We start from the raw sequence: 24,483 nt of genomic DNA, 5'->3' as shown, positions 1-24,483 counted from the left end.
GTTTGGTGTCTTTGTTGAAAGATTGTCATTACAAATAAATGCGGTTTGTGCGTTATGTTACCGCTGCCGCGCCAGCAGCGCTACTACACTAGTGGCGCACGCTGCGCTTGCACTTCGCATAAGACGGGTTGCCAGATTTGGGGCCCTATTGACGCCTCGGGGCCCTACGCGGCTGCTTAGTTCGCTTATAGGCTGGGCCGGCCCTGGTCCGTGGGCAAACAATCCCACGGGCTGGCCAAATCTGGAATGGCCAGCCATTTATGAGTATCTGATGCAGACCTCCGGCAAGACCCCCAGTCTTGATTCCTACATATTTTTCGAGGTAGACATAGAGTCATATAAATGTTTTGTTCTCAATCTTGAGTGTTGAAATTTGAAATGAGCTAGTGTCAGCAGAGAAAAGAAATCTAGTTTGATGATTAACAATAATTATGCTAACTAGGACTACATGAACTAACCGTTTGTAAAAATGACAACTGCAAACGTAGCTCCACTTTGATTTTGGGCTCCATGTCTTGCCATCTTCGATTTGTTTGATCGCTAGTTATTTGACCTTTTACTGCTGGTCTCCTGTAGAAGGAACCCTCTTCTTCTTGCCAAGCATGATTTGAACATTCAAAAACTGGGCAACATTTTGGCATTAATACAGTTTTAGTGTCCGAGATGGCAGCTAGCTTACTCGGGAGTCAAGGTGTCGTTTCCCCCTCCCTAAATGCCGAGGGGCAAGTGACCCGGATGTTGTGACGTCGCGTGAAGCTATGTAGAGCAAAATGAATAAAATGTATGTAAAAATATAGTAAATATCATAATAAACATATAATTACTCTAACTAAAATACTGAAATCTGTTAAACCTAATTAGTGCGTTGAAGCTGGAACTCTTGATGTTGCCGTAGAAGATCCACTAGATTTAATATTAATTTTAAAGTTATTGAGTCTTTAGTTTCCTTTCTTTCTCAACTGCATTCAACACAATCCATAAAGACGTGATCAATGGATTCTAACTGCCCACCGCGATTGCATTTGCCAGATGGGGTTTTATGGCGGTTGGCAAACTTTAAAGGTCCCATAACATGCAAAATCGACTTTTCAGAGCTTTTAACCTTCTTACATTGCTATTTGTGCTTCATATATATACCCAGAGTGTTTTTTTGATTGATTCCCGCAGTTTTTAGCTTTAGTACAGACTATATCCTTTCCTCGAATCTTCAAACTGACGGGCGGTGGGGCAAGACCGCGTCATAAGGGCAAGCACGCGTCACCATCTGCACGCTGTAGAATAAACACCAGATTTATTTAGTCTCAAACTAGTGTTGATCTGAAGTTCTATCGTTTCTCACTCACTCGCGCGGCAGGAGCGGTGCAGCGCGGAGCAGACAGCTGTGGGACTACGTCACGGGTTGGGCGGGGGAGCCAGATCGCTCTTCGCAAGGGTGGAGGCGAATATCAAACCAAGCCGTTTGCATTTCCGGGTTGGAGAGGGGGTCCAAGGTCTGGGTGATATTTCTTAACTATTATGTTAAGGGTGTTGCACAACCCTTATTATTATCAATTATACACTTAGGATAGACTACGAAACGTGAAAAAAAGCATGTTATGGCACCTTTAAAAACCACATTACCGCCCCCCGCTGTAGCGAGTATGCTAGCTGAGAAAAGCAAAACAAAACCATGTACACGTGGTTCATTATATCCTCTCTGATCAGTTGCCGTCGTTATCTAGACCTTCCCCAGTGATGTCACCCACCTGTAGGAATCTTCTGGCAACAACGACGAGGACCATGTCAGTTCTGTCCGACTTCTTATGCAGACCAGCTGAGCAGTTAATAATCATAGTGATGAATGCCAATCAGCTCCTTTTCCTCAGATTGATAAAGCCCCCCTTTCTTCTTTTCCCCATTCGCCCTCTCCTCGCACGCTGTCTCGACCCTCTTCACAGCATCAGCGCACGAGATTTGATTACATTTTCAGACATTTGATCCGCGTTTTGGACCACTTCTCTCCACCGTGTAGGTTTGAAGAAACTGATGGAGAAAAGAATCTACGAAGCGCTGCCAGAAGAGTGCGAGGTGGGCCACGTCCCACCGGTCCAGCCGATGGTGAGTGAGGCGTACCTGCTTTACGCTTCAAATACTGTCGGGGAGTGAGGGTGCATTTAAAGGGCAGATAGTATGCATTATTTGTATTGTTAGCCTTTAAACATGCTCTTGAGTACCATTTAGTTTGGCTTACAACACCTAACCCTGGGGCTGCCTATGTTTTGGTGGCATCTACTGGCTGCAGAGAGAATTACACACAGTTCAAGTCAAACATTTCAAGCTGGCCTCTCACTTCTTGGTCTCGGAATGCAGTTGTACTGCTCGTGATTAGACGGGAGAAATTCACAGAATTTCTGGAGATGATTTATGGACTTAAAAAACTTTTTAAAATGTCACGGATCAAGGAGATTCAGAATGGAGTATTTTTGACGCTCGGAGGGAGAGGAATTTAACCAGGATTCATCAAACTAGCATGAATGAAGCTTAATGTACTCCAGCTGTGTTTTTGATGAGGGAACAATGTTAGAACGTTAAAAGCTCAATGTCAATTTTGCATTATATGTGTCCTTTACGATGAATTGCCTGTAGTGAACTTAAAGCTTTTAGGATCACTTCTTAAATGGAGGATTTTGCTTTCATAGCTAGCAGACCTACTGTATCTTCTTAAAGTTCCCTCACTTATAGAACAAACTAAATACTTAATTTTGAACACAATGAAGGATCTGCAAACCCCCTCATCGTCTGGGAAGCTTTCAAATGTGCTTTTCGGGGAACAACTGAAAGCCAAAGAATCAAAATTAAAGAAAGAGATTGAAGACTTGGAACAAGCAATTGATGAAAATGTAGATTCAACTAATGAACAACGTTATGTTCTAACAGTTAAACAGGAGGAGTTTGCTGATCTGGAAGAAAAGTGCCTAATGAAGAGTTATGACTATAAAAGGGCAAAATGGATGAAAAAGGGAGAGAAATGCTTTAAACTTTTTCTGAGTCTACAAATAAACGATAGGGACACGCGCTGGAATCGCGTCGTCATGATGTGAGCTAGCTCTGAGCTAGCCCCCGCCCAATCTTTCTAAAAAGAATGTATCTAAGTTAGTTTTTAAAAATGGGACTGTATTGTCCACACAGGCTGCAATACTAAAAGAAATTGAAAATTACATTAAGAATATTGTCAGGTAAATCCTCCTGAGAATTTTTTTTTTCCCCAGGAAATTATGAAGGAAAATTGAATAAAAAAAGAAAAACATGTATGTGATGGTCTAAAGTGAGGAGGAATTATCTGTAGCCGCCATGTCTTTTCAACAAGGGAAAACCCCCGGGATAGATGGGATTCCCATTGAGTTCTATCAAATATTTTTGAAAGAAGTGAAGAATCCATTACTTTTGAGCTATAACTATTCTTATAAAACAGGTTGTTTGAGTGATACTCAAAAAGAAGGTTTCATTTCTTTGTTACTAAAACAAGATTCTAATGGTCAGTTTAAAGATCTGGTATATTTAAATAATTGGAGACCTATAACACTCCAATGCTATGATGCAAAGATATTGGCTAAATGTTTAGCTTTAAGACTTAAGTTGGTTCTGCCAAAGCTCATTCATCAGGACCAGTCAGGCTTCTTACAAGGCAGAAATATTGGAAATAATATCAGGCAGCTCCTGGAAATAATTGAGAATTACAATGTAGAGAATAAAAAGGGACTTATTTTTTCAGACCTAGAAAAGGCATTTGACAAGATAAATTTGGATTTTATATATAAAAGTCTTTTGTTTTTTAATTTTGGTGATTCCTTGATAAAGTGGGTTGAAACACTGTATAATAGAACATCAACAATGGACATATTTCAGAGTCAGTTCCTCTATTAAGAGGCCTAAAACAAGGCTGTCCATTGTCACCATACTTATTCATTATTGCAATGGAAATATTAGCTATTAAAGTAAGACTGAATAAGAATATTGAAGGACTTACCATAGATAATATTGAAACTAAAATATCAATGTTTGCAGATGATACAAATGTTCTCATTTGCCCAAAACCTCATTGTTTAATAAATCTTATAGAATTTTTGGAAAACTTTTCACTCCACGTAAAATGCTTAGGATCGGTAGTTTAAAGGAACAAAATTTACTATGAACAGTAATATACCAATTGAGTGGACGGATGGACCAGTAAATGTACTTGGTGTTGTTATCCCAGAGAACCTTGAAGATCTATGTGTAGTAAATTATATTGATAAATTTAGAAGGTTTGACAAGATTTTTCAGTTATGGAAAGGAAGATCAGTGACTCTTTATGGAAAAGTGACTATTGTAAACTCTATAATTATTCCTCAGTTTATATACTTGTTTATGTCACTACCACCTCCATCACAAAATGTATTTAAAACCTTTGAACAGAAGATCTTTGATTTTATTTGGGATGGCAAGCCAGAAAAGATGAAAAGAGGGGTTTTGTACAATGATTATAATTATGGAGGCTTAAAACTGCTCAATGTAGAGGCTTTATGTTTGTCTTTAAAGGCATAAATGATGCCTAAGGCTAATTTTAACACTGAGTGGTATTCAAGTACTTTGTTGGAAAAACGTCACCTTCTCTGTCAAAAAAAAACTACATCCATTCTTACAACTGATGCCCTCCCATTTTACATATGTGGACAAATTAATGAGAAATGCCTCCAGATTTGTAAAAGAAGCCATGCATTCATGGTGGTGCTTCCAGTTTCATAAACCAGAAAAAACAGATGAAATTCTGCAACAGATTATTTGGTTGAATTCCAATATTATAATAGAAGGAATGCCTTTCCTTTTGGAAAAAATGCTTGAAAAAAGTATTATTTTTGTAAATGATCTAATAAATGAGAATGGAAAGGTTATGGAATATAATGAATTTAAAGGCCTGTATGGTGATGTTTGTTCATGTTACTCATATAATCAAATAATCACAGCGCTGGGAAGAAAATGGAAGCACATAATTCATTATGGGACAAATAAACTTCTCGTTTGCAAACCATCAATTAAATCATCAAAATGGTTAAAATGAATGAAAATAAACAAATATATATACCACTTTTACTTAACATATAAATCAATAAAGATCATCCTGTATAACACTTTCAGAAAGTGGGAGGACATTATTCGACTGCATCTTACAATGGGACCGGATTTTTAAACTCATTTATGAGACCGATGTCGATGTTCAAAGTAGATTATTTCAAATCAAAATTATATATAATTTGTCAGAGGCTGATGAATGCCGTTTTTGTTGTTTGGAAATAGAGTCCACTACACATTTGTTCTGGCACTGCCATATTGTGGCTTTATTTTGGTTGCAAGTTGAGAAAATGTGTTTTGAGATTGGTTTGGTACTTAATTTAGATTTAGCATGTATTCTGTTGGGAGAGTTTAGAAATTGTAAAGACTTGGATAATTTAATCATCTCATTGGGTAAACTGTTTATTTATAAGGCTAAAAATATATTTTAACTTAATATCAATGGGTTTAAAAATTATATTAGTAGATATTTAACTTTGGAAGCGTATATGGTTGAAACAGATAGTGATTCAAAAAAGCATAAAAAGAGATGGGAAATTCTAAAACGTTTGGAACAAAATTAACATTGTACATGGTTGAACATCTTCTATTTGGAATGCAGGCATCTGCTATGAAATAAGTAAAAGGGTAGCAATATATAAATACACTATTATAAATAATTATGGCAATAATTAAAATTGACATTTTATAATAAACAACAATACCATAAACTAAAACAAATTGAAATAAAATAAAACAATTGTGATGGACAAAATACGATTGAAAATATATATATAACAATGGATAACATTTGTAAAATATATTTGTAAAAAAATAATTTCTAAATAATGAATTTAGAAAATAAATACATAATAATAAATAATAATACATGGTATCATAAAAAATAAAAATAAATAGAAAGAAAGAAATATATGGCCTACTAAAAACGCATTAAAATACTGGTGTTGTTTTTGGTTTATTGTATTTTATTTTTATATATGATGTATCAATGTTACTTAATTTGTTTGTTTGTTTTTTAATTTATTGTTTTTTGTTGTTGTCATTTTGAAAAAAGAAAAAAAAAAGTTCCCTCACCTCTGTTCCCAGAAATAAGGGCTCCATGTTCCACAGCCTTGATCCCTCACATTTCAAATATATTTTTGACAGTAAGTCCTTCACCCTGGCCCTAACCATAATCTCCAAACCAGGCCTTACTCTTAACCATAATCCCTCACGAGGCTCTAACCTCAACCCTCAAACTTAACCAAAACCATGTAAAGTTCCTGATGTCTCATTGATAAACGCGATACGCAAAATTCTTACTGAAAATATACAAAAAATGCCTCTTTAATCCCCCTGTTCAGGTGTTGGAGACCGAGGCGGACACTGGGGCTGAGGGTTCGAACGGCTCCGACTCCTCCCTGTCCCTCGTCGACACGTCCTACACCTCCGACGAACAGCGCTCCCCTGTGGACACTTCCAGCAGTTTGCCTTCCCCGGAGGTTTTCAGAGAGGATCAATACGGTCTGTTTTTATCTCTGAACAGTTTAGTTTAAAGGTGTATTACGGTGACTGCCGTTAAAGTGCGTGTGTTCAAAGAGGGACATCGAGGAGCATTCATATCTAAAGACTGAAGGGTTATCTAAAGACTGAAGGGTTGTCTAAAGACTGAAGGGTTGTCTAAAGACTGAAGGGTTATCTAAAGACTGAAGGGTTGTCTAAAGACTGAAGGGTTATCTAAAGACTGAAGGGTTATCTAAAGACTGAAGGGTTATCTAAAGACTGAAGGGTTATCTAAAGACTGACGAGTTATTTAAAGACTGAAGGGTTATCTAAAGACTGAAGGGTTATCTAAAGACTGACGAGTTATTTAAAGACTGAAGGGTTATCTAACGACTGAAGGGTTATTTAATGACTGAAGGGTTGTCTAAAGACTGACGGTTCGTCTAAAGACTGAAGGGTCATCTAAAGACCGAAGGGTCGTCTAAAGACTGACGAGTTATTTAAAGACTGAAGGGTTATCTAAAGACTGAAGGGTTATCTAAAGACTGACGAGTTATTTAAAGACTGAAGGGTTATCTAACGACTGAAGGGTTATTTAATGACTGAAGGGTTGTCTAAAGACTGACGGTTCGTCTAAAGACTGAAGGGTCATCTAAAGACCGAAGGGTCGTCTAAAGACTGAAGGGTTATCTAAAGACTGAAGGGTCATCTAAAGACTGAAGGGTTATCTGAAGACTGAAGGGTTGTCTAAAGACTGAAGGGTTATCTAAAGACTGAAGGGTTATCTAAAGACTGAAGGGTTATCTAAAGACTGAAGGGTTATCTAAAGACTGAAGGGTTATCTAAAGACTGAAGGGTTATCTAAAGACTGAAGGGTTATCTAACGACTGAAGGGTTATTTAATGACTGAAGGGTTGTCTAAAGACTGACGGTTCGTCTAAAGACTGAAGGGTCATCTAAAGACCGAAGGGTCGTCTAAAGACTGAAGGGTCATCTAAAGACTGAAGGGTCATCTAAAGACTGAAGGGTTATCTAAAGACTGAAGGGTTGTCTAAAGACTGAAGGGTGATTTAATGACTGAAGGGTTATCTAAAGACTGAAGGGTTATTTAATGACTGAAGGGTTGTCTAAAGACTGAAGGGTTGTCTAAAGACTAAAGGGTTATTTAATGACTGAAGGGTTGTCTAAAGACTGAAGGGTCATCTAAAGACTGAAGGGTTATTTAATGACTGAAGGGTTGTCTAAAGACTGAAGGGTTGTCTAAAGACTAAAGGGTTATTTAATGACTGAAGGGTTGTCTAAAGACTGAAGGGTTATCTAAAGACTGAAGGGTTGTCTAAAGACTGAAGGGTTATTTAATGACTGAAGGGTTATTTAATGGCTGAAGGGTTGTCTAAAGACTGAAGGGCCGTCTAAAGACTGAAGGGTTATCTAAAGACTGAAGGGTTATCTAAAGACTGAAGGGTTATCTAAAGACTGAAGGGTTATCTAAAGACTGAAGGGTTATCTAAAGACTGAAGGGTTGTCTAAAGACTGAAGGGTTATCTAAAGACTGACTCGCTTACTTAGACTGATGTGTTTTTTTTGGGGTCTTGTTTGCGTTAACAGTGGAGCCCTGCACTTTCCGCCTGGACGATGACCTCTCAGACGTCCTCCACCCCCTGAAGAACTCCACTCTGCTGGACCTGAGCCGCGCCGAGACTATCCTCATGCACCAGCCGCCCGACCTGTCCACCATCACGGGTAAAACGGCACATTTGATTTTTTTTACACATTACGGTGGTTTTCCCAGATTGCGCGCTTTCTTGGCGTGGTGATTTTTCAGTGATTTATGGGTCTTGGGCTTCTTTCGTGCTCTTCGTGTTTCAAACCCAATAAAAAATGAGCCTAAACACCACAACCTTTTAATGGGTTTTTAGTTAAAGTGCCCCCTACAGGTCGGACGACTCATTGAAGTAAAATGCAGTTAAGATGAATATATTTAGAATTTCGCTGAAAAATATTAAAAGATGACTGGCTGTCTGTAATGTCTATGTCTCTGTGTTGGCCCTGTGACGAGTTGGCCACTGTCCAGGGTGTACCCCGCCTAAGGCCCAAAGTCACTGGGATTGGCTCCAGTCACCCGCGAGACCCCGAAAGGGAACAAACGGTAGAAAATGAATTAATGAATATTAAAAGAAAAGGTCGTCCAAGAATAGCGCAATTTTTAGGTTTATTTCACTTCCTGTTTATAATTTATGACATCACACTTGGAAAAAACTCATCTAATGCCACAATTATTTTCACAATTTCACAAATAAAAATATTTGAGCACGACTTTATTTTGATGAATCAATTTTAGAAGTTTAGTATGTCAAAACATTTTCATTTGGAGAAATACCTGCTCGTTTGGTGTATAACTACAATTTATATGTATGACAGGTATAAAAACCTTTCATACGCCCATTAAATACTTTCCGCCTGCACTTTTTTCTTTGGAACAAGTCCCTAAATAAAATGTTTTGCGATGTTTATATTGTCTTCTGCTTTGAAATGGGATTATTTTACAAAATGAGGGCTGTATGACAATGATGATGATCTTGCATTAGTCTTGTTTTTATTACTTGAGTAAGAAGAATGCAAAACACCTTTTCAGAAACAATTTGTATAAAATTGCTAAACGATTGACTGTTCACTCTGTCTGCAGATGCACCCACAATTCTCGCTGAAAACAGCCCTCAGGAAATCAGGTGAGAGGCAATATGTTTTTAATTCAAGTTTATGATACGATGTGAATCCAAACTAGTCTGAATGTCTCTTTTCAGTAGAAATGGTAGCAAACCCTCGGACGGCTGTAAAAAAGGTAAACGCGCAAATAAATGAACCTGGTTAAAAGTTAATTCACAAAACAAATAAGAAAGTGAACAATTTTTTTTGTCTTTTTCCAAAGCACGAACACCGGCTGTAAGTATAAATTTATTTATGTATTTACTTACTTTATTTATTTTATTTTTAAATAACCCAAAGATGGTTGAATCTTTCTTCTCACGTATGTATGAGAAATATGTGTGTGTGATGTGAGATCGCTGCCATTTTGTTACAGTGTTAGACACTTGAATATCTGAAATATTATTGCAAAAAATGTGAATAAAATGCTCAAAATAGACTGAAAAAAAGCTGGAGGCAATTGGAGGTGAAGTAGACCATAAAACATTAACGGACATCGAATCTAAATGCTGAGTTATAAGAAGGGGGAAAAAGCTACATTTTTGAGTTTCCAGTGCAGAAATATCAGGGTTTTTTGGTTGCTTTTCCATTACAAATGATGGACAAAACGCCATTTTCTAGCCTCGAATTTGTACCCGAGCTTCACAGAAAGTACAGGTTGTGTCATGTATCTGTAAATGAAATGAAAAACAGCTGGAGTCAACATTTCTGTGAGAGTTTGTCCAGTAAAAATCCAAATCCAGATCCGCAGCAGCATCATGTTCCACTTCACTTCTGCCTCTGTAATTTAAAGGGTCTGTTTAATTTTTTTTAAAATAAATGCAAGTAAATATAACAAAAATATTCTGCGGTGAAGTGGCGTAAAAATGGTGCGAATGCCCATTTTAACTGTAGTGTTACATCTGTTTTCAGCGGCTGCATATGAAAAAAAGGATATTTGTAAAGAAACGGGTGTGGTTCCGGAATGCTCTGTTCTCCGAGAAGAGCAGCCGGAAAAGCGAATCGGCAAATCCCAAAACGAAAAAAAGCAACGACGAGATTCCACAGCAGAACGAGGAGAAACGTGGGGAGGAACATGCGAAGGAACACGGGAAGGAACACGGGGAGGAACGTGTGGAGGAACGTGCGGAGGAACACGGGAAGGAACACGGGGAGGAACGTGTGGAGGAACGTGCGGAGGAACACGGGAAGGAACACGGGGAGGAACGTGTGGAGGAACGTGCGGAGGAACACGGGAAGGAACATGCGGAGGAGCATGCGGAGTCGGACGGAGGCGTGTTCTTTGCCTTCGCGTCCGACGCCCAGCGCGACGGGTTCTTCCGCCGAATGACAGAAAGATGTCTCAAACTCAAGAACGCGGCGGTGTTCCCTTCCACGGCGGCGCGGCAAAAGAACTGAAAAGAAACTGTCAAAGAGCCGCTTAAAACCTACAAAGCACTTAATCCGAAATGGATGGAAAAGGGGAACATCGACGCGGGTTGAAATTACATGATTTATTGATGTTTTTGGACTGACTTTCGATTCATTTAGTTTGCACGTTCTCTTTGTCATCGTATTTATTTATTTATTTTCACTCATAGACATTAGTAGTGCATTAGTACTAATGGCTAACAACAAGATGCATTTTCAGCGTCAGCACCATTATAACTTTTGATTGTATTTATATTTTGAAGGCTAAAAATTAAAATATCTGTTGTGATACTTCATCCGTCCTAGACCACTTGACCACTAGATGTCGCTCTCTTTGTGTTGCTGTCTCTTCTGCGTTGGCTGTAACTGTGTGTAACTCTCATTGTCGTTGTGTAACCTTGTGTGTTTTAGCGAATCGTGATTAAATCAGTGAAGTAAATCTATCGCCGTTATCATTTATTTCATCAAGCAATTATAATTCTGCTACGTCTCAGCTTCACTCGGCTAATAGTCCTTTCATATTGCTCCACATCCTGCGTTTACAGTTTAACTTGAATGAAAAATAAAGGCTGCTGCGGTAGCGATTTAAAAACTAAATATACCTTTTGTGAGGAAGAAAAAACGTTCGCAAAATGTTTCTTTATAATAGGAAGCCGAAACCCCGGAATGGTGGTGTTTGAAGAATTTGGAGGATTATGGACATGAGTATCTTTCAAACGGGGAAATATAATGGTTAAAAATAGGCAATAGTGAATGTTACCCATGCACTAAGAGTGAGCTCTGAGTGCGACAAGACAGGCTTTCTGTGCTTTTCTGATTATTACTCAATTTATTTATCACGGTTTTACATCAGTCCGGTGGCATTTTGTGGAGAAAATTGCCGGAAGTAGTGCAGACTTCTAAAAGGATTGCACCCGTGTCATCAAAACGCAAAATTCCACCAAAATGCAGCAACACTTAACGCACGTGGACCGTTCAAACATTTACCCGTCAGATCATACTATAATGTATATAATAATGTGTAAATTGGACGCGTTTCGGCCCTTGTTTACCTTGCGGTTGCTGGGTAACGTTAAGGCGTCACCTCTACTTACGTCACTCTGCGGCTAGCGTCCAACCAGTTAGTAGAAATAATGCCAAAAATACATTTGCAAAAATGTACCAACAAACCAGTTTTAAGCAACATCTTGAACGTAATTGTGTTGACTGTGTTTTAGTGAAATTAGTCATCTGATCCGTCACGTGCGCTTTAATTTAATTCTCTATTTATTCTCAATTGTGTAGAGACACACTTGACACTGTGTACAGCTGTGTAGTTGCGCTCAAAACGTGAAGAACAATAAGCCAAGTCCTGAACAACTAGCTTAAACTGAAGACGGCTGTTTATATGAAAACATTTTTAAAAATAAACGAATATACACATGTTTAAAAATTGATCTAATTGCCTGTAATTGTGGCACTATATTATATTAAAATGATAAAAACAATGAAAAAAATTCCTGAACACAGCAGGTTTTCCACATCAAACTAAAGGTTCAAATTTTATCTTAAACGACAGTGCTCTCAATAATGTGTTAACGCTGTGTATTAGTGGCAGTTATTATCAGCGGTAGTTTATAATATAAAATAATATTTGTGTGAACATGGCTGTAGGTTTTCCATATCAAACTAAAGATTAAAAACTCATTTGTATTTATTTATCATCTATTCATTCCTCAATTGTGTGTGGACGCGCTCCTCGGTCTCGTGTCCCGACATAATCACGCAAACCTCGAGGCGAATCCTCCACCCACGTGACAACGGACGGGGACACGAAAATATCAGCCAATCAGATAATTCGCCCACGCGCTCGGCCAATCGGAAAAGCGCGTCGGGCCCGCGTATCCAGGCAGCGTTTCCGCACCGTGACTAATGCCTGTCATATGACTCTCCGACACCCATGGACGCAGTTGCAGGGAACCGTCGCCCTCGGACCTGATCTGAGGAGGGTCTTTTTGGCCGAGCGCGAGGAGCGTTTCTGCCGTGGCGCGCGATGCCTCCCACGCTCTTCCACAAACTTTTCAACAAGAAGAATAACGCGTTTTCCTCGCCGCCCCCGCGATGTAACAAAGACGATCCCGCGTTCAGGTAAGAAACAAACACGCGCACCCACAACGCTTTTCCGATATAAGCGTGAAATGTGTTTTTCGGCGTCATGTCGCGGTGTTTCCCCCCCGTCCCGTGCATTGCGAGCCCGCACGCCACCGCGGAAAAGCCCATGGCCCCGCCGTTGCGTGTTGCGTGTTGTGTGTGACGCGTGACGGGGGGAAAGTGCGGAGTACGTGCGTGGACGTGGTGTTTGTTGTGCTAATGCTAACGGCGGAAGCTAGCGGGACTGAAAAGCACGCGTGGCCCGCTCTTCCGCTTTTTTTGTTGTTATTCTTCGCGGCCGCGCTTTTCACGCGTTTTATTACATGCGTTTCGCCCCCGGTGCTGTTGCTTAAAGCGTTTAATGTATTGTTTATTGCGTTATTGCGCAGATCTGGCGTGTGACTTACGGCGGCGTTCCCCTTTGTTACGTAATTGTAAACAAACTGCTGCGTTTCTCGTGTCAAAATGCTAGTATTGCACTGCGCAATTCAGAGCAATACCAAAGTGCTACAGCTCTTTCATAAAACGTCAATAACTCAATTGATAAAGCAGACCATTTGCACACACAGAACAAGGTGGATTAAATTGTTTGTCCAATGGGTATTTATTGCAACAACAAACAAGAAGTGATGTGATCTTAGCACATGTCAAGATTGTCACGTTTTAATTAGATTTTTTAACAGACCGAATAGAAGCAAAGCGCAAAATTAGGAACAAAAACAATACAAAAGGACATCTAGCAACAAAAGAAACAGAAATCGTGAAAAAAAGATGAATTGAATCCGTTTGCGATCGTCACGTTTTTTTTCACATGGAGCTTTTTGCAGGACGTCGACGAAGTGCAAAGTACAACCGATGTCACTCGAACCGATTGTTTGTCGGTGTATTTTGTGTTGGCAGTGCCTTTTGACAGCAGAAGAGGACAGTGTGCGCCTTGTGCCGGGAGCGAGTCGCCAAAACAAAGGCCGATCGTGGCGGATTCGGGCAATAAAACGGTTTTACTTCCACAGCGAACGGGGAACGGCGTCGGGTCACTCGCGCTCCAAAACGCAAAGAACAATAAGACAAGTTCTGAACAACTTGCTTAAACTGGAGACGGCTGTTTATATGAATTATTGTTATTTATTTTTTTAATGATTATACCGTATTTTTCGGACTATAAGTCGCACCTTTTTTCACAGTTTTGGCTAGGGTGCGACTTATTCTTGTACTTTTATACTTATACTCTGGTGCGACTTATGTGATATTATTTGTTATTTTCACACTTGCGACTGCATTTCATTCTCCAGTGCAACTTATATATTTTTTCTTCTCTATTATGCATTTTTTGGCTCCTTTGCGACTTATAGTCCGGAAAATATGGTACATATGTTTAAAAAGTGATACAATTGCCTGTAATTGTGGCATTGTATTATATAAAAAAAAAATCCTGAACACGGCTGTAGGTTTTCCATATCAAACTAAAGGTTCAAAACTTATTTATTTACTTAACGCTCTTAATACTGTGGTAATGCTGTGTATTTGTGGCAGTATTATCAGCGGTAGTTTCTTTTGCCGGTAGTAAGTACTCTTTATAACTATTTTCACTCCTCCGTAACATCATTTTTAGTTCAATAAGCGTATTTGAACTGTCACACAGTCATATTCAGTCAGGCAAAAGCATGTGGTTCAAGCTTTAGAAGGAATATATTTGACATTATTTGTGTTTTATGGCCATCGTTTGGTCTGTTTTGTCTCAGAGTACATTTTTTATCAAATTTAATTGAAATGAGGGGAAGAAAATCGGTTTGTTTCCATATCGCTCAGCTAAATTAAGTCAAATAAAAACTTTTTAACGTAAAATAGGGAGTGCAAATGTCTCTGAGTTGGAATGCCGCACACGTTATTGCAACTGTATTTTTTATATATTTTTTTCCTTTTAAATGGCGCTGCTAAAAGGACAAAGTGCATAATGTGAGCACTTTGGAAGCGAAAATGTCTTGTGGCGTGCGTTTTTTTCCCCGTTATCGAAGCCGACGCTAAAGGCACTGACGGCGACGCATCGGGAGCTGTTGAGTCGACACGTTACACCTCTAGAGCTCACGGTTTATTATTCTTTTTCGCTTCATCTCCTGCACTGTGACTTCCGACAGACGGAAATCTCATTGCAATCGTCTCGACAGCTCTGCAACTGTAAATAAACTTGTGATTCTGCCCTAAGATTAAGATATTCCTTTATTGTCCACACATGGGGAAATTTCATTAAAAAAGTGCTCTCTTCAACCACAACCAGGAGCAGTTTAGAGAACGGACCGAGTAGTTGCAGTCTTTGTATTGTGATAATTGCGTGTCATTTTGATTCGGTTGTGACATGTTCTACGCACAGCTTTCATTTTTTTTTTTTTTTTTTTTTTTTTTTTTACAAAGATTTAGCAAAAATAATAAATGATTTTAGTTTATTTCCGTGACGCATGCTATGCTAATAAGTTAATTAGTTGTCGCCATCGTTTGGAACAAAGTCAAACTTTTGCGCTTCGTCCATTCAATCTGCAGAAATACATGATGCTTTTTTTGGTGCCTGTGATAGTTCTCGTCCCCCTCCCAATGTCCTCCTTGGCTCAAATTCAGCACGATGCCCTTCCCTGACGTGAGCGGTCTGTGGTCGGACCTCTCTGGTTTCTCACATGACCACGGGCCCGGGGCATACTGTACATTTCACAGATCTGCTTCTCTCGGGCCCGGGCCAATAGGACAAGCGTGTGTGCGTGTGCGCGTGCGCGCGTGTGTGTGCGTGCTTCGTCAGAGTTACAGTGCTCGAGGAAATCGGTGCGATCGGGCGATGTTTAAAGACGTTCTGTGTGCCCCCTGGTGGTGGCGGCGCTGGTGCTTGTTGTTTCCATGTGCACTGGATCCACATTGATGCGTGTGAATGAACTTTGAAAAGAGATGTTATTGGTCAGAATGTATATTAATTAACACATACACACACACACGCGCATATAATGAGCCACTTTGTACAGTGTCCAGTGTACCCGTTTTTGTTTTAAATGTGCTGCGATTTTATTTATTGCTGCTATGTGCTACTTCGGTATTTTGTTTCCACTGTCTGGTGTGTCTCTGTGTCTGTAAAAAATTAGACTAAGGGCAACAGGAGAATAAGCCGGTCACTGTCCGCCCCAACGCAGAGCCGACTGGGCCGCGCATAAGTGAGCACAAGCTTAAACTGCTGCTGCTGCTTGACTTAGAAAGCTAAAAACCTAAAGATCATGGCCGGTAAAGAGTGTTTTGAAGCCCCACGGAGGCTGTAGTAGAGTTCAAGCCCCGCCCTCTTGTTTCCGTGACAGTTTTAGCGTCTTCCTCCTCCTGTGCGCTTTCCCAACGGCCCGTGTCATGTTAGGGTTCATCAATCTCCAACTGTCAACTCCGCAGTCGGAGCACATGCCTCTTTCTGCCACTCAACCTCCCCCCACCTCGAAACCGGCGCGCATCCCTTCCAGCCCCGCGTGTTTGTCCATTCAGTGCAAAACGTGTCCAAATCGAGACGCGGTTTAAAAAAAACAAAAAACGAGAGCGTGAACGAAACCGTTTAAGCTGCTGCAAAGAATCCCATGCATTTCAGAACACGTTTGTGAGCTACGGGGGCTGGCGCACTCGGGGGCGGGGGGGGGCATTCACTTCTGTTACGATCATTCCGTTGGCGAGGTATGCCATTTTGCACTTGTCGAACTCTGTTTTCGTGTGCCGCTAATTTGCCTGTGAGTTACGATTTCACCTGTTTGCGCAGTCACGAAAGCCGGACAGATTTGCGCGTGGATGCTCGCTGTCATCGCGCTGCCGTCGGTGCCATTTTCAGCGAGTCTCCTGAGCAACCGTGCACACAGGACATAGTAGTAGTAGTAGTTGTAGTCGTAGTAACAGAATAGTCGTAGTATTTGTTAGCTATGATCCTGCCTGATCTGCTGGAGCGGAACGTGTCTTTCAGCTGCATTTTACAAACGCAAACGTGGAGAGTTATCTAGAGAATGCTAATAAAAGACTAGCGTTGGTGATTAGCATACAGGCTAAACGTTATGGACTCCTTTTAGCTTTTAACGACCGAAACTTTCCCCGTGTTTAGTGACGGTGCCGCACTAAATGTGACTTAAGTTTCTATGTGATTTTTGCGCTTTTAACGCTCTTTCATGAGTACGAAAGGGAAACGGTTGTCGCCTACCGTAGAAACGATACATCTGCCTGCCGCGTCGCTAAAAATGAGACGCTCATTCGAACCAGGGTTGAACGCGACCAACCGAATCGTGTTGGTAATGTCTTTGAGTTTATCAGACAAACACGTGGTAATCAAGACGGAGGAATGAACGAGTTTGTCCTGTTTTACTGACAAAGTGTGAGGAAACGCGCTGAGAAAGGAACTGCATTGAAACCCGCGCAAGAACGGTAGAACTCACAATTCCAAACCGTCACAACGAAGCAAACTGCGGTCGAACTCCTTTGCAAAAATGAAAAGTCTATGATTTTCTGTCATTCTCATTGTCTGACATGTTACTCTTCCTCAAGTTTGTGACCTGAACGACAAAATAAAGTAAAAACGCACATTTAGCCACTGGCATTTAACCTGGCATTAGAATTGTGAGGTCCTCTGACTGTCTTTTATTGTTTTGTATATATTTCATGTTGTTTTTAATTTGTTTTTATTTGGTTTGTACGCATTTTGTACATATTTTTATGTTTTTATTTTTTACACGGTGCATGGTGGCAAAGGCGGCTAGTGCTCTTGCCTCCCAAGAAGGAGATCATGGGTTCGATTCCCGGACCAGACCAACATCACTATATAATAATATATATATATATATATATATATATATATATAATATATATATTATATTTGTTCATACAATACTGTGACCTGAATAATCCCAATAATCAATTAACCTGAACATTTGGACTTAGTCTAGTTAGGCCATAGGCTGTAACTCAGAATGTGGCTAGAAAATGAATTTCGCTCCACCACATCAAGACTACTTTTCAAAAGTGGTTTTCCAATCTCAAAGATATACTTGAGCTGGGGGAAAAAGTTCTCCGCATGATTTCTGCCAGTATTTGAGAAAATAGGTGTCGAAGTTGCCAGTTTACCCAAATATGTGACAAATTGGGGTGTACACCCATCTTCATACCTTCTTATTTTTTTCATTCTTTGATTGATTACTTCAGAAATTCAGATTCTCAGAGACATTACTACTTTCTTGGAGGATGTAAAGTGGTGAGACTCTGGGTGCTTCAGTTTATGTGCAAACGTAAGTTAAAAAAAACAATTTTAACAATTTTGCATGTTATCGTTACGCACTTGAAAACTCTTACTCCACATTTAGTATTCAACTGAATGCTTCAACAATTACAAATTCTCTATTCTTGATTCATACTACACTATAAAAACATAATCTAAAAGTAGTATTTTAACCCTTTCAACACCAGTTGCCCATTTGAAGAAAGAAAACATAGGCTATTGGTAAAGGTTTTATTCTATAGAACGGATATAATTTTATGTAATGTATTTTCAATATGAACAAATAATTACAATCATAAAAGCAGTATTTACAGCGTGATAAACAGGTTAATTAACATGTGTATCTTTCGAGCTAGTATAAGGCAAACTTTCTGCAGAATAGGATATACATACAAACAGAGGAATGATATAAGTATGATTGATGTCAAAATGTGTAAGTACAACACTGGTTTGATTTTTACCTTTTGAGGACAAATATATATCTTGGCAAATTGACAGTAAACAAAGATCAACCTCCTCGGATACATTTACCATGTTAGACAATGTCAATTTATCACTAGCACCTACACACCAAGCTAGTAAGTTATAAAGTTCAATTGGCACAATCTTTCTGGCAGAGGAAACATTTAGATCCTCTGATGTAGGAGGCAGATTTACATCCATCCTAGGGGCACTTTTGACCGCTTGTTTCATCCATCCTAGGGGCACTCTTGACCGCTTGTTTCATCCATCCTAGGGGCACTCTTGACCGCTTGTTTCAGTGATACACCTGCACTGTAAACTGTCCTTGAGAGCTCTCGCAGTGCTGCATCTTTACCACTTTCTGGCACCATTTCTCCATCACTACATGACATCTCAGAAACTGACATATCAGTTTCAGTTGAAAAATCCTGGTGGAGAAATCCTGTCGTCTCTGTGGAAACCATTTCACTCAGGTTTCTTCTTCGCATCGGATCTGTAAAAATTAGACAAGGAATAGAAATTCATAAGTATTGATAGATTACTATTTTATTTGTGTTTTAGTTTTAGAATTATTATTTTATTTGTGTTTTAGTATCCTATGTTTGTTGTTTATTTTGTGTTGTGTTTTAACAGGGTAACCACTTTTCTCACTGGGTTTTCCCTGTATAAAAATAAATAAAATGAATGAAAATATGTAGACTCCTGTAGCTAACTGGATTGGTTTGATCTTGAATGAAATTTCATGAATAAACATAGCTGTGATAAGTTGGCCACTGTCCAGGGTGTACCCTGCCTAAGGCCCGAAGTCTGGGATAGGCTCCAGTCACCCGCGACCCCAAAAGGGAACAAGCGGTAGAAAATGGATGGATGGAAACATAGCTGTGATGTTTATCTGATCGTCTCTTGTTTTCTTTCATAAACAATAAGAATAATTTAATTACCGGTAACTTCCATGACCATGGTGTTTTTTGTTGAATTTCTGGAACAGGGACAAGAGCTTCTTCATTCTGAGGATTTCCTGATTTTCAATCAGTCGTGTCCGGATGACACAGTGTCACAGAATGCTGTATATGCATCGCCGTACTCCCAGACTTTAGGTCACCTGTATAAAGCAAGGAAATGCAGTGAATTATGAATTTATCTAAATATATGGGAATATATATATTTTATTTGATTACCAAAATGTTACCTTTCATCACTTGTCTTCTTTGTCGGAAAGCTTGAGTATTCTTTGTAACACCTCTTGTGATAGAGGTGCCTTCAATGGCAACACAATTTTTACCTCTGGTACACATCAGGATGGATTCATCTGCTCTTTATTCAGCTGCTTTGACCAAACTTCCTAGTAAAGGAGAAGTAAAAGAATTTCAATCAAGGGTGAGCACAATCAGTAAACAATCGCAAAAGTTGTATTGCCCTTTTATTCAACTCACATCATCATACAGTCTTACGTACATTACATCTACACCTACATGTAATAAACTAGGCACATATTCCTATAGCGATCTGTTCTTTTCTTCTGTATCTACCTCTGGATCTTCCTGCGTTGCATCAATGAAATTTCCCCATGTGGGACAATAAAGGATTATCTTATGTGCAATTGCTGTTGGAATTCATGTGCAATTACTGTGAAATTCATGTGCAATCTATGTGCTGTCGTGACACATATTCATGTGCAATTACTGTCGTGATCACATGCAATGGTATTTATGTATTTATTTATTTGTCTATGGGAGTTTTTATTTATTTATAGGAGATCTTCTACTGAAAGTGTTTTTCAGACTTCCTATAAGTGATCTGTTCTTCTGTATCTACCTCTGTATCTACCTGCGTTGCACCAATGAAATTTCCCCACGTGGGACAATAAAGGAATATCTTATCTTATCTATGTATATTTTCGCCAAGTTATTTCACTGTGATTAGTCCTATTTACCACGAGCAAGAGAAAACACACATGCAAGAATCAGTATATAATCTACTCACCAGCAGTTAAAGTTTCAGCTTGGACCAATTTATCTTTCTTTGTCTTGTGAGCCTCTTTGATACAGCGATCAACCTTCTGCAAATGATGCAAACTGCAGGAAGTACATCACTTGACTTTTTAGATGATTTTGTCTTTACATCTGTGGTAGATCTCAGTCGTTTGGGAGAAGGTGGCAGAGTTGATGTGGTAGATTCAGCGTCATCCTAACCCTCTCCATGCTGCCCACAGACCGACTGTTTTGCCGCAAGCTTTTCAGCACTAGTAATTCGTTTCTTGTCAATGAAACGTCTATAGCATGTAGGGTGAAACGTCTATAGCATGTAGGGTGAAACGTCTATAGCATGTAGGGTGAAATGTCTATAGCATGTAGGGTGAAACGTCTATAGCATGTAGGGTGAAACGTCTATAGCATGTAGGGTGAAACGTCTATAGCATGTAGGGTGAAACGTCTATAGCATGTAGGGTGAAACGTCTATAGCATGTAGGGTGAAAGCCTGGCTTGTTACTTTCCAGAAAATGAGAAAGATTTCCGTCCGAAGAAGCCACAGAAGACGTAGGATAGTTTTGTTTGGCGAAGTCATCATCGTGTACACAAACAGCTGCCGCTAACGCGCGGTCTATTCCATCGATTTCTATCCACTTCTGAGCACAAGTCACCAGCTTCCTCCAGCGGACAACAGTCTGTGGCTGTGTTTGTTCTTTTTCTACCGCTGAAATGTGTGTGATGCACGTGTAATCCATATTTTCATAGCGTTTTCTATCGGCTCGAGAGACAACATGACGCTCCACGGGAGCAGCCATGTTTGATGTTGTAGTAATCTCTCCCCTGATTGGGTGATTCAGAGGCGGAATGATTCAGGCGTAGGGATATTGCGCTATCAGGCTGAGAATATAGTTCCGCATTTAAGTTATCGCCGTAAAAAAAACTGGCGCGATGCGAGTGGAGAACTTTTGGTCATGAGCTAATGGTACAATGATAATTTTATGTTTGAAGTCATTTTTTAGTCTTGTGACAGGTGTAGCGAACTTGAACGATACAGGCTACAGCCTATGGCCTAAGTCCTATAGTGTCGATATCGAGTTTGGGGGGGGGTTGTGTTGTTAAAACACTCATCGTTTTCATTATGATTGGGGAAAAAACATGCAGAATGTGATGAGAATGTGATGATCTGTGTTTTTAGTATCGAAGCCGCTCAAAGCAATAGTCATTTTTTATTCACGGGCTGCGGGATATTTACCAATCCAAACAAAATTGAAACCTTAGCGGTCACAGTTGCCAAATTGTGTTTCCTGCATTTATTCAACTAAAATATCCCGTGTAAAAGCTGCGTACCGTGTAATTTACACCTGGAAAAAGCTCAAGATTATTCTCAAACCGTTCACATTTTGTAGCGGTTTTTATTTTTTTACGGATACGCATTTGTAGCTTTTCACGCAAATAAGCTACTTTTTTGTTTTTAGCAAATATTACGTCATAAGGCGCTGGTACAGCTGGCAGCCCGGTGTAAACGCTCTCTCTTCTTTCTCACACTTATTGTGCTTTATCTCCTATATTTTGTAAATATAGTTAGTATATTTTTTCTATTTTACTGTACGATAGGGACACGCGCTGGAATAGTTTTTTAATTCAACTGTTTTTGACTTTTTTCGGCTGGATTTGAGCGTTTTTCGTTGCGTTCGTTGTGTTGTTGTGACGTGAGCTAGCTCCGAGCGAGCCCACCAGCCCCCCCCGCGCCCTCCGGCCGCGCTAAAGTACGGCGTGTCGTCGGTACACGTTTATATACACGTTTATATGAAAGAGGAACTTGACGAACGATCGGGACACGCACTGGAATCGCTTTAAATTAACTTGTTTTGACTTTATTCGGCTGGATTGAGTGTTTTCGTCGTGTCGTTGCGATGTGTCTTGGCTCTGAGTCCCCCGGCTCCGGCCCCGCCCCCCGGCTCCGGCCCCGCCCCCCGGCTCCGGCCCCGCCCCCCGGCTCCGGCCCCGCCCCCCGGCCGGTACCGCGTTTCCACAAAGGAGGAACTCATGAAACTGCGGAGAACAGTCGTCTTACCCGGAGATCGTCACGTTATCCCGTCGCAATACTGACCTAACCTAATACTGATGTGCAATTCTGTCGTATGTGCAATTACTGTGAAATTCATGTGCAATCTATGTGCTGTCGTGACACATATTCATGTGCAATTACTGTCGGGATCACATGCAATGGTATTTATGTATTTATTTGTCTATGGGAGTTTTTATTTATTTATAGGAGATCTTCTACTGAAAGTGTTTTTCAGACTTCCTATAAGTGATCTGTTCTTCTGTATCTACCTCTGTATCTACCTGCGTTGCACCAATGAAATTTCCCCATGTGGGACAATAAAGGATTATCTTATCTTATAAATAGATTTTTCACAGGGTTTGCGAGTTTTATGATTAGTTACGCCGAGGAGGACGACCGCCGTCTTCACAGTTTGCTTCGCTGTGGCGATTCCAGTCGCAATTTCGGTAGTTTCCGTACAATTGCATTTTCTCGAACGTTCTCGCACTTTGTCTGTAAAACGGGTCCAACACGTTCATTTGACAGCGTCCTCGTCTGACTCAGCGTCACATGAGGAACCTGTTGACTGACTCTCTCTCTCATGCTCAGACTGTGATAAGAGCCGAGCATATGACGCCGCTCAATAAATACACTTTCGATACAGTCAAAACATTCAAACGATTTAGGAAGTGATTTTTGCAGAAGATACCCGAAAGATTTTTAATTGAATTAGAAAAAAATTGCATGTTTATTTTGTATGTTTAATATTTAGTTCATTTAAACACTTTCATCTGTGGTTTGCCCTGTTTTTATTTGTTTATTTGTTCATTATTATTTATTTTATTTTTTTAAAATTTAAATAAACATAAATAAACACAGAAAAAGGAACAAGACAAGACACATGTTCTGTCCAGTTCGTCCAAAGTCTGTAAAATGTTTTCTTTTTAAAAATGTATGAATTATAATGTCAGTCCAGTCTTCGATCGTCGGTTCAGTTTGTCATCCATTCTTTTCTTTTTCTTGTGATGTCCAGGAGCATGACACCGATAAAAACATTTGAAAAAGCTGCAAAATAAGCATATTATGGGTATGTCAAATGTTCAATGGATGTAAAATGAGACTTTTCACCACATTCCGGATTTACTGCAAGAATATTGTCATTGAGAAGAAAAAAAAATATCATTTCATAATTGTCAATAATGGGAAGAGAAGGTGTGGAACGAGTCTGTGTTTGAGCATAAGAAGTGCATTAAACGGAGAAACGCTGGATCACAACATGGCAGTTTCACCAAAATGGCAAATTGTCACAGGATTCAGATGGATTTATGTCTCGCTCTGTACCGTGACCTCCTTCTTCCCTCTCGCTCTCGTGATGCAGGAATGCAGCCTGACCAACAGGTTTGCAGGTCGTCAGGTGCTTCTCTGTTTAAACACTCTCGGGGAAGTGACATTTTAAACAACCACTAACACGTCTTTATATCATAAAACTCACATGGGCAAGGTTCATAGCTCCAAAAGATCTATATACCGGTATATTTATTTTAGCATTTTTAACAGATCATTTAGATAAAGTTAAATGTATTTATTTTAATGTATGTACTTTCTTTTATTTATTTATTTTATTTTATGGCAAAATTGAAACAAAACCCATTTAAAATCTATACAATAATAATTTTGTAATAATGATATTGATTAGGTTATTCACGCCACAGTTGCCCTGGGACAGATTGACAGAAGCGAGGCTGCCACAAGTAAATGTGACAACAGACGGATTTGCTATTATCCTATGAGCAATTGACTCGTGTTTTTTTTAACTCTCCAATTTATGATGAATTTATGTTTAAAAGCGTCATCATATATCGTTGTTTGCTCACACCAGGTGATGTGGGCGTGTCTGGCCTAAGGTGCGAGCGGGAATCGAACTGCCG

General features: G+C 39.7%; 1 protein-coding gene across 4 annotated transcripts in view; it reads left to right on the top strand.

Annotated features, from left to right (window-relative positions):
• Positions 1 to 12,693: 12,693 nt before the first annotated feature.
• Positions 12,694 to 24,483, top strand: part of fnip1 (folliculin interacting protein 1) — a 77,613-nt gene continuing 65,823 nt past the window's right edge. For all 4 annotated transcript variants that reach the window (XM_072446061.1, XM_072446057.1, XM_072446059.1 and 1 more), the window contains exon 1: positions 12,694 to 12,813. In XM_072446061.1, coding sequence (XP_072302162.1) covers positions 12,719 to 12,813 — 95 coding nt within the window. In that variant the 5' untranslated portion in view covers positions 12,694 to 12,718. The remainder of the gene's footprint in view (positions 12,814 to 24,483) is intronic.

Source organism: Eucyclogobius newberryi, unplaced genomic scaffold (genome assembly GCF_026437365.1).
Source record: "Eucyclogobius newberryi isolate DKJ021-1_F unplaced genomic scaffold, fEucNew1.0.hap1 SCAF_15, whole genome shotgun sequence".
Taxonomy (NCBI): Eukaryota; Metazoa; Chordata; class Actinopteri; order Gobiiformes; family Gobiidae; genus Eucyclogobius; species Eucyclogobius newberryi.
Note: the sequence above shows the minus strand (reverse complement) of the source record. Positions and strands in the feature narration are given on the sequence as shown.